Source organism: Canis lupus, chromosome 13, assembly GCF_003254725.2.
Source record: "Canis lupus dingo isolate Sandy chromosome 13, ASM325472v2, whole genome shotgun sequence".
Classification (NCBI taxonomy): Eukaryota; Metazoa; Chordata; class Mammalia; order Carnivora; family Canidae; genus Canis; species Canis lupus.
Genome location: NC_064255.1, coordinates 16,535,165 through 16,546,534, shown reverse-complemented (window position 1 = coordinate 16,546,534; position 11,370 = coordinate 16,535,165). Strand labels below are relative to the sequence as shown.

Below are 11,370 nucleotides of genomic sequence, written 5' to 3'. Positions count from 1 at the left end.
GATCTAATGGATAAGAATAAAAATAGTTCAAGAGAAAAGAAGTGATAGTACCTTGGAAATTCAGTACTGGAGGGAGAGAGGGAGGGGAAGGAGACAGAGAACAAAAGGGGAGACAGAGAGACATTTTCAAATAAGGATTACAAAATGGGCATAGAACAAGTATAGTTAAGCGGGACATTTAGAGTATCCAGGTATTTTCAACGTTCTTAAAAGTTGAATATCTGATAAATATTTGCCATACCTTGCTGGCTATTTCATTTCTCAGAAAGTAGAAGGAACAAGAATAGTAGCCACAATTTACTGAGTAATTATAGTTCCAAGCATTAGGCTGAGTATTTTGTATATATGATCTCATTTAATTCTTTCAAAAATCATGAAAATTACTATCCCCATACAGGCAGTAACTGGCAGGCCATTTTGTAAAGCCCTGAAATTTTGAGTGAGGAGGGAATCTATTTTACAATAATCGCATTACCCTAAATAATACCGAGGATCAGGGAAGACTCACTTGAGGAAATGACTGTGGAACTAAGATGTGGAAGATTAAGAATTAGACCAAGGGAGGCAATGGAAATGCAAGACTGTTCTAAGCACAGGGAACATCCAGTACCAAAATCTTGAGGCAAGAGTGCTCATAGTGCATTCGATGATTTAAAAAGTGGAGTGACTGGAGTAGGGTAAGAAAGAGCAGGCAACAGAAGCAGCTGGAACAGGAGGCAGAGGCTACATCAGGTATTCTGGGTAATAGCCTAAAAGCTATGGAAGAGTTTTTAGAAGACGAAGGGAGTGATCAGACATGTCTTTTGCAAAGGTTCTTTAGGCTGCATTGCAGGGAATTGATGAACTGAAGGAAGACAAGAGTGAAAGTAGAGAGACCAGTTAAGACGGCCACTGGGAATACATACTTGATGGTGGGATAGACAGCAAACAAACACAACAAAACTAACCTTCATATAACCTTCCTCCATCTAGTCGGCCTCAGTGTATGGCTCCCCAGTCCAGTCTATCTAATCCTTGCAAGGAAGTCCCAAACCAGAGGAATCATCTTTGCAACTCCCTCTACCACAAACTCGTAAGGAATCTCTATTGGCTTTATTTCCTTAAAAAAAAAAAAAAAAAAAAACCACAAACGAGCACAAATTACACCTGGACATTTACTCTAGTCCTCTCCAATATGCCCGGATGGTCTTTCTAAAATGCAGGAGTCTCCCTTAGTGTCCAGACACATGACTTTCTTTTTCCTCCTCTATCCCTATCTTGATCTCTGCTGCCATGGGACTTTTGCACAGGCTGTTCTCTCTTCTTGGGCCTCCACCTCTATATCCCAGCTCCACTCCCAACCTCCCCACTTTTGGGTCTCCTGCATTTGGCTTTGTAATTGTTGGCACAAGTATTTCTAAAAATTCCGCTACACTGAAGGCTTCACGGAGGCAGGTGCTATGCCCTTCACATTCATCATTACGCCCCAGACCCTAGTTATCCCAATATGTGGTTCGGAGAAGACCATCTATAAATACACGTTGACTCAACGAACCCCTAGATTTTAGGGAGCTTGTTTAAGGCTTTTGTGTGACCTTCGTCGCTACGGAACCATTCAAATGAATTTCCGTGCCAAGGCAAACAAGACTGCACGACAGCAGCTCCCCCTGAAACCAGCGCAAGAATAAAGGTAAGGCGCCAGATGTGCACTGCGCATGCGCCGTCTGCCAGGTCCGCAAGGCTCCGGGACCCTCCGGCCAGAGGATCACCTTTGCGCTTGCTCATTCCCGGGCTGCACAGCCAGGGGGCGGGGCCTACAGGAAAGGAAATGGTCACTGCGCCTGCGCCGCTCCTGCTAGGGCTTGGGCTGGCTGCGCAGGCGCATAGGTCCCATTTTGACCGTAAACATCCTGCCGATTTGAACCGAGGATTTGGGCGGCAGGAAGAGCCGCGGCGTAACGGCAGCCATCTTGTTTGTTTGAGTGAATCGGAAAGGAGGCGGTGGCTGCGGCGGCGGCGGCGGGAGCTGCGCCGAAGCTACACCTCACAGGGGCTCCCCCCTTTCCCCGCCCCCTCCCCCGACCCTTTTCCCCTCCCCAGGCCGCCCAGCCCGCCCTGCACCCGGCGGAGAGCAAGGTAAGCTGCTCGGCCGGCCCCTCTTACCCTCCGGCTCCCTCCCCCTACCCCTTCCCTGCCGTCCGGCCGCCCGGGAGCGGGACCCGGGGGCGGGGGGCGGGGGCGGGCGGGGGAGAGGGCCCCGGCCGCGCCCCGGGACGGTGGCCGCGCTGCCACCCTGCGGGCCCCGGAGCGGCGGCGCCGCCCGCCCAGGCCGCTTGCCCCGGGCCCGCCCTCGGCCGGGACCCGCGCAGCCCGGGCCCGCAGCATCGCTGGGTCGGCGGCAGATGGCCCCGGTCGGTTCCGGGGCGGCAAAGCCGTTACTCCGCCAGCCCCGGGGGAGCCGCGTCTCGGGAAACTGGGCGGCGGAGGGAGAGGCGGAGGTTTGAACGAGCCCGCTCTGGGGCTGGGCCGCCTACTCGGGTAAAAATGGCTGTCGGGGGAGCCGCGGGGCGGGAGGCGGCGGCGGCGGCGGCGGGCGCGGGGCAGCGCGGGGACAGCTCGGGGGCAGCTCGGGGGGCCGCGGGCGTGCGGGCCTCGCTGCTGGCGGGCGCTCGGGCCGCGGCGGGCGGCAGGCCCCTCTCCCGGCGCCGCTGCTGCCTCTCCTCCCCACCCCCACTCCCCCCCCCTTTTTTTTTAAAGGAAAAATTTTACGTTGGGAATATTGCATATTGGACAGACCTATAGAAAACCGACCGACCAAGGGAAGTTGCTTCTGATTCTAAGGGAATTAGCATAATTGGTCCTCCCGTCCCGCCCCCCCTCTTCTCCCGGCTTTTCTAATGATTAGGGATATTGGGTGTTTGGATGCTGGTACAGAGACGCTTTCGGGAGGCGTGTGTTGCTGACAAATGCTTGATGTCTCCTTCTCGGGGAGGAGGGCTTCGCGAACGGTCCGCTGCGGCCGAGCGTCGCCCCACCAGGCGCCGTCGGCGGTGCTGCCGGACCTAGCGGCCTCCTTCGGCTTTGAAAGGAGGCGGCGCTGGAGGGTTCGCCTGCCCCCCCCCCCCCCCCCCCCGCCGCCCCGATTTGTCAGGCTGTCTTCAGCGTCCAAAAAAAACGCGCCCCGTGTTTTTGAGGGTTTTTTGGTAAAGGCCCGTGTTTATCGGCTCTCTTGTGCAATCGAAAGTTATAATATTCGCCCTCATAATGCTGTTTAGAATCATCACTGAATTCCAGGGAGGGGAGAAAAATTGTTATTTTCATAAAATGAATGTAAATGCCAGGGAGCTATGGGAGTCTGCAGAATCTTGCAGATGGGTTGGAGAGGCTTTCCTAAGTTGTAGAGTCGTTAATTTTTTTTTTTTTTTTTTAACGTTGGAGACGACTCATGGTTTTTAAAAAGACACTGATGAGGACATACACCATATCCAGTGATGACATTATGTAGCAGTTCGTAAACGGTCGAGGTGACAGCGGTGCGTAACTAATGGACGGAATGCTTTTCGTACAAAGTTAGGAGGATTCCATTGGTAGAGCGTATCCTAATTTACCGTGTTTGCTATTTATAAAGGCAACACCCGCTCTAGAATGGTTTACCACTTGAAGTGTGGTATATGTTTAAAGTATTCTTAAAGTTGATGGTTTCTTCTCTGATGAATTTCCATTCATTGAGACACGTATTCTGAGAACTTGTATCTTTTACAGTTTTGCGCAGAAGGGAGATTTCTAATATTTGAGAAATAAAGGTTCTGTTTGTTTAAACGTGACGTCAGGTGATTAGAGCATAATCGTAACTGGCTTGTGTGTATGCTCTGCTGTGAGATTTATTTCAAAGTTGCTGTTTACTTATAACTACAATGGGATTGTGTCAGTTTGCTGTTCCTCGTTCTGGTAATCCTGTTTGGTAAATATCCTCATTTTACAGGTGTGAAACCCAAGACTCAAATAATAAGTAACTTGTAGCCATTACAGAACAGCTAAGGAAGGAGCTGAATTTGAATCTCGGACCCCTGACCCTAAAACTCTTGTTCAAAGAATGTTAGTACCAAAAGGGTGGGGAGGGTGTGCAGGGTTGGAAATAACTTCTGTTCCTGCGACACTCTCCCAAGCCCCCAGAGATAGTTACTTTCTTACCTGAGTTAGGTATATTTTCCAAGGTCAGTAAATCGCTGAATTTCAACCTTTAGGTGCTTATAGTTTGTGAGAATGAACCACACAGAGTAAGCGCTCAAGTTGCTAGTTAATAGCAAAGCAGGATTGTGTCTTGACTTCCAATATAATAGTATTTACTTTGAATAGGTGATATATGTGTGTGTTCCAAGTTAAAGTCAAACAGTACAAAAAGGTAGATCTCACTTTCCCAGCAGACCCACTTCCAAAGGTCAGTGTCTCATTTTCATTTGTACAACAGAGATATTTTATGCAAATGCATTGAGTATATAGTATAGAAAGAGCCCTCTTTTTTTTTTTTTTTAATACATATATATATATGTCATTGTTTAAGGCCGCATGGGATTCTTTTATACGTATTTTGTTAAAAGTCACCAATTAGCAACCAGGTAGGGTTGTTTCTAATATTTTGTCATTAGAATTCATGCTGACAGGGCAACACGGTGTTGCAGTTAGAGGTGTGGGCTCTGAAATTCAAGTTCCCACTTGGATTAAATGCTAGTGAACTTTAGCACATTGTCCTCTCCTTTTCTCTGTTTTCCCATCTGTAAAATGGGCCAGCACTTTTCAGACAACTGTCCTGAAGAGGATGGACACAACATTCTTAGAGCTTAGTGAGGTTTTTAAGATTTTTGTTTTTATTAATATTATACATCTCCAAGTATATATGGCATTATTATTGGAAGTGCAGTTTCTGGTTTAAAAGTATGATTGTTTGAGATTTTCATAAGGTGTTGGCAGATTGCCCTTCAAAGAGGTCATACCAATTTACATACAACCATTGTCCTACCCAGCTTTCTAACAGATGAGTGAAATGTAATTAATGTTGTAAACACATTTACCTTTGGCTTTTGTTGAAAGATCATAAAGAAATTGCTGTTTTTTGCATTCCTAAATATGTTCTAAAATATTGATCTTTCTGCCATTTCACTTTAGACTAAAATTACTTTTTAGGATATGTTGGAAAAAGTTTGCTGCTTTAGAAAAAAAAATGAGAAATCATGAAATTGCTAAACTATGCTCTGGGACCAAATGCTGGCTTTATGCTAAGATGTTTTGCAAAGAATTAGCAGCTTTAGAATCTTCCAAATCTACAGAGATTAATCAGCCTTTTTTTTTTTTTAAGATTGGCTAAAGTATAGTAATACTAAGAAAAAAAACTGTCTAAAAGCAATGATTATACTTTCTCCTTATTTAGATATAAGCCAGTAGTTGATCCACCACTGTGCTTCAGGCTTCCTTTAGTTATTAGGGTGATTTCCTCTTGCTAATTGTTTCCCAGAATAATTTTAGCACCACTCTGCTTTAGTTACCCCATCCCATGCCAAGAAAGCATCTATTTAGGAATCTGCCTCATAGCTGGGATATTTTAGGCATGGTACTCTGACTAGGAGCTTAAGTCCAGGCCATGAGCTACTGACACCTGTTGAAAAGCACCAGTTTTAATTTCTAAAATCTCCAGAATATTTTACATGTGCCAATTATGAGATCACTTTGTGTATCTCTCTTTTTTTTTTTTTTTTTTTTAAGGATTTTCTTTCTGTATTTGACAGAGAGCACAAACTGAGGGAGCAGAGGGGGGGAGAAATGGGCTCCCCACTTAGCAAGGTGCCCAAGGTAATGAGGGGCTCCATCCCAAGACCCAAGATCCAGAGCTGCAGGGAGACACTTAACCGACTGAGCCACCTAAGTGGCTCATTTCTTTTATTTAAGAAGCACATTTCTTTATTCATTAAGCACCTATTTAGTAGTTGTCAAGGGATAGGCAGTATTCTAAGCTAAATATTAAGGAGATTTTTATTTGGAACACAACTGTCTTCTGCCGTGAAATTTGGGACTTCTTGTGTATGACAGTGACTGCATTTCTAACCACACACTGCCATATTGGCTTTCTACAAAATCCTGTAGACTTTATAGTGCTGTAGATGTGTTTTAATTTTCACACTAACACTTGAGCTTAAAGTAAAAGTACTGTTTTGCAACATAGACTCTTGGAATATGGGAAGCATATTTTGAACTATAAAATACTGCTGAGCAGGTTATAAGATAAGCTGGAGGTGTTATTATTTAATTCTTATACTTTAGAGTGTTTGACCTAAATTCCTCTAGTTTCATATTCCTAAGTTCTTTTCTTCACTTTACATTTGAGAGAAAATTCACAACATTGTGCATTTGATGAGGCCATTTTTTTTTTTTGAGACAATTTTCCTAGTGTATATTAATGATCCTCCTGGAATGTCTGGTTCAGCAAATGAGAATTTCAGGACCTTTTGCCATTAAGTGATGGAAAATGGAGAGGAGACAAATCTGACTGAATTTTGCACCACCCCCCTGTATCCTTTCAAACATTTTTGACAGGCATGAAATCTCTTGTCTGTAATATGTTTAATATATTCTGTACATCACTGGAAAGAATGGGCACAGTTTTTATTTCAAAGTACAGTAAGCAAAATTCTCATTTTAAAATTTACAGTCTCTTTTTAATTTACAAACATGAAAATTAGAGTTAACTTTGGGGTTTTTTTTTTAAGCTAGTTCAAAAGAAATTTTATATTCCTACTAGCAGTTTGTAAGAGAGAAAGCTTCTGTATATCCTCCTGGACTTCGGTGTTGCCATTATTTTTTATTTTAGGTCCTGCAATAGATGTGCAGTGATCTCTCATGGGTCTAAATTTTTTTTTTAAATTTTTATTTATTTGTGATAGTCACAGAGAGAGAGAATGAGGCAGAGACACAGGCAGAGGGAGAAGCAGGCTCCATGCACCGGGAGCCCGACGTGGGATTCGATCCTGGGTCTCCAGGATCGCGCCCTGGGCCAAAGGCAGGCGCCAAACCGCTGCGCCACCCAGGGATCCCAATTTTTTTTAAATTTTTTTTAAATTCTCATGGGTCTAAATTTGCTCTTAATGACTGGTGATGGTGAGCATCTTCTCATTCTTATTTGCCTTTGGTATGTCCTTTTCTTTGAAATTTTTCTGCATTTCTTTTGCCCATTTTCTAATTAGATTTTTTTTTTCTTGAGTTTTTAGAGTTTTTTATTCTGGACCCAGGTCAGATATTTCATTTTCAATTTTTTTTTCCTATTTTGTGATGTATTTTTACATTCTCACTGAGCTCTTTAATAGAACACAATTTCTTAATTTGATAAAGGCCAATTTATTGGGTTTTTTTTTTTTTTTTTGCTTTATGGGACAGGTTTTGTGTTCTGTCTAAAAACTCTTACTAAGCTTTAGGTACCAAAGGGTTTTTTGTCTGTTTTTTTCTAAAACTTTTATACTTTTACATTTAAGTCTGTAATTTAAAAAAGAAAGTTTGGGATTTATTTATTTATTTATTTTGAACTACTTTTATATAATGTGTGAGGTTTGAATCAAGGTTCCCCCCCTCTCCCCTCCCCCCGTGGATGTTATCCACTCAGCCAAGCACTTTTTTTTTTTTTTTTTTTTCCCCCCATAAACAGAGACAGAGGCAGAGACATAGGCAGAGGGAGAGGCAGGCTTGCTATAGGGAGCCTGATGTGAGAGACTCGATCCCAGGATCATGGGATTACCACCTGAGCCAAAGGCAGACAGATGCTCAACCACTGAGCCACCCAGGTGCCCCACCCAAGCACCATTTGTTTAAAAGACTATCTTTTCCTCTTTGTCAAGCTGCTTCATCTTTGTGAAAAATCAGTTGGACTTATTTATGTAGATTTCTGGGTTCTCTGTCCTGTTTTATTGATCTCTGTGTTTTTCTCTCTGCCAAACAATGTTGACTTTTGTAACTATGTAAATCTTGAAATTAGTTAGACAAGTTCATCCCTCTGTGATTTTTTAAAAAGAAATAGTTTTAGCTATTCTCATTCCTTTGCCTTTCCATATAAATTTTATGAAATTGTCAGTGGCTATAAAGAAAACTCACTAGGATTTTGATAGATGTAATGTTAAAGTTTCTTTTAAAACTAAACATACACTTACTGTGCTACCCAGCAGTCATACGTCAGGACATTTGTCCCAGAGAAATGAAAACTTCACCTAAGTCTGCATACATAGATATTTATAGCTGCTTTATTTTAGATAACCTCCAACTGGAAACAACCAAATATCCTTCAGTAGGTGATTGACAAAGCAAATAGTGGGATATCCATTTCATGCAGTGCTACTCAGTGATAAAAAGGAACATATATACTGTTAATAAATGCAACGACTTGGGTGGATCTCAAAGAGTGTCAGCAGAATCCAAAAGGTCATATGCTGTGTGATTCCATTTATATAATGTTCTCAAAGTGACAAAATTATATGAAGAACAGAGTGGTGGTTGGGGCTTAAGAATGGTAGAGAGGAAGGAATGGGTGTGACAAAAAGGATAGGAAAGGAGGGAGAGTTTTGTGTTAATGAACTAATTTTGCATTTTATTCTCACACAGTGGAGGTTACATAAATCTGCACATGTGATAAAATGACAGAATTATACATACACATTGCACCATTGTCACTGCCCTGGTTTGGCACTATATATGTAAAATGTCATCATGGGGCAAACTGGTTAAAGAGTAAATGGGACCTCTCTGTACTATTTCTGGGACTCCTGTGAATCTATAATTATTTCCAGATCAAAGATGTTTTAAAAATGTTTGAGTACTTTTCATGTGCTACTGGTGTTCCTTAGTTTATTTCTGTAAAAACGTTACATCTTATTCCAGTGATGGGGCATCTTAGAAAGAAATTTATCTGGCAAAATAGACTTTTTAAGTCTTCTGTGAAAGAGGGAAGATAAGGGAACTATCAACACAAGAAATCTAGGAAACATGCACAGTTAGTATACTCTCCAAGCTGGAGTTTTTAGGCTGCCTTTTATTCTTCTTCTTCTTCTTCTTCTTCTTCTTATTATTATTATTATTATATGTATTAATACATAGCTTGCTGAAAGAAAAATATGAATAACCCCTGCTTTTCTACTAAGACTAATTCAGTCGTAAGATAAGTGTTACACTATCATTTTTCTGAATTTAGTGTTTTAGTTATAACTGGGCATGTGCTTTTAACTTCCTGAGTTGGTAAAACCATATACATAATAGTTTTTAAGCCTCAGCTTTTCTAAACTACTCACCTGTAAAATGGGACCAACCCACCTGCTTATCTTTATTTGGTACCTACAGTATGAAATATTTATTATATCACAGTGCTTGTTATGAGGTAGCAGTTATTATATCAATCTAGTGGAGTATCAATTATTAATGAGGTTCTAAAAATAGAAATTTGGGTATTGATTAATATCTGTGCCTGAATGTTTTTTCTTCTTGGACATACTTTTCTTGCCATAAAGAATATATTTATGTAGCTTTTGGACAGAGGCAGACTCCACAGTCAGTAATCAGGACAGGATGAAATATGCACATTTGATAGAACTTCAGAATGAACAAGAGTTTCTTTGGTGACAACTTAAAAAAAAAAAACTGGTACTTTTGTTTGGAGTATGAAAGTGATTTGACTCTTTTGTTCCTTTCCCCCTTCAGCTCTTAATTTTTTTGGGTTCTTGCCCTCTCAAAACTAAGCAATAGGTGGTTTTTTGTTTTTGTTTTTGTTTTTTAAGATTGTATTTATTTGTTCATGAGAGAGAGAGAGAGAGGCAGAGACACAGGCAGAAGGAGAAGCAGGCTCCATGCCGGGAGCCTGACGCAGGACTCGATCCCGGGACCCCAGGATCACACCCTGGGCCAAAGGCAGGTGCTGAACTGCTGAGCCACCCAGGGATCCCCAATAGGTGGTTTTTTTAAATGAGTATTGTACCTAACTCAAACCTTTCATAGTTCTCATATTAAAAAGAATTGGAAACTATTTTATTTTCAGATTTCTTATATGTATTGATAAGTCTTTGTTTTCATATGGTGTTTATATTAACTTTTTTTCCTTTTCAGTTTTCCTCCTGTTTCATAATCAGCCGGAACAATGTTCTACGCACATTTTGTCCTCAGTAAGAGAGGGCCTCTGGCCAAAATTTGGCTAGCGGCCCACTGGGATAAGAAGCTAACCAAAGCCCATGTGTTTGAGTGTAATTTAGAGAGCAGTGTGGAGAGTATCATCTCACCAAAGGTATGATTGATGTTGATATTTTTATTCACCTTGTCAATTGTTTATTGATATGTAAGATAGATTTCTGTGAAACACCTTTTTAGGTTGGCATCTCTGTATATTGGAGGCAAAGAAATGTTTATAGTATTCCCTTTAAAAAGTTCTCCGAGTGCACAGATATTTTCTTTGCCTATTTCCATGGTAGATAAATATGACGTCAAGCAGTACCCAAATATTTTATATTTTTCTTTCTAGATGTTTTTGTACTTAAATATGTATATAGATGTTACTAATTTGAGAATTTACAAAATAATCAAAAAGACCATCCATTAATTAGGAAATGTTACAGGGATCAGATCTAATTATCTTACCCACAGTGTCCATAACACTTGTTCCTCCTCAGCTCTATGGGCCTACTTGCTGTTTCTTGATATCCAGCTTCTTCCTGTCTCAAAACTTATACTTGCTATGTTCTTTCCTAAATAGTTAATTACTCTGTTTTCCACTAGAATGGAAGCCTCATGAATATCCTTACCTTACCTACTTTGTTGACTGATCTGTGCTGAGAGGATCTTTTATTGACATCCTCCAGAACTGTTCTGTGAAGCAGTGGTTTTCACCCTTGAATTTCACAAATAGTGTAACTGGAAATAATCCAGTGTTTTTTTTGTTGCCAAGAAAGTACTTTTAGAACATGCAGACACAATTAAATCTATTGACATCATTAGCACTTCATTTAAAAACAGATATGTTGACTTCAAAAAATATATACAGACTGATCTCAGAGGAAAAGTCCTTAAATACGATTTTTATGTATACATGCATATCGTGCCTATTTTAAAGGTCTTTTCCTGGACCTTGTATTAACATATACATGCGTCCATTGTCCTATTGAGAAAACATTCCAGATCACAGCTGTCTGGACCAGCGTTGGGAGCTACTCTTAGAACTGGCAGTTTGGATGGTGCTGGCTGCCATAACATGTTAAATAAGAGTAGTTCTTTATTGCTGAAAGAGCAGGAGGATCTCAAAGGAATAAAGCTGGGATATAGAAAAGACTTATTTAGAAAAATAGTGTGGGAAAAGAAGTTACAGGTGAAAACGTGAAAATT

At 41.4% G+C, this 11,370-nt stretch overlaps 1 protein-coding gene across 4 annotated transcripts in view; it reads left to right on the top strand.

Moving 5' to 3' along the window:
- The first annotated feature begins 1,837 nt into the window (after positions 1-1,837).
- The window catches only part of RAD21 (RAD21 cohesin complex component), a 30,693-nt gene continuing 21,160 nt past the window's right edge, over positions 1,838-11,370 (top strand). Inside the window, exons 1-2 of one of the 4 annotated variants that reach the window (XM_025450366.3) lie at positions 1,838-2,115; positions 10,105-10,279. In XM_025450366.3, coding sequence (XP_025306151.1) covers positions 10,136-10,279 — 144 coding nt within the window. In that variant the 5' untranslated portion in view covers positions 1,838-2,115; positions 10,105-10,135. Of the gene's footprint in view, positions 2,116-2,310; positions 2,518-3,394; positions 3,513-3,938; positions 3,962-10,104; positions 10,280-11,370 lie in introns of those variants that run through there. The other 3 variants (XM_025450367.3, XM_035714141.2, XM_025450368.3) reach the window with 3 other exon arrangements.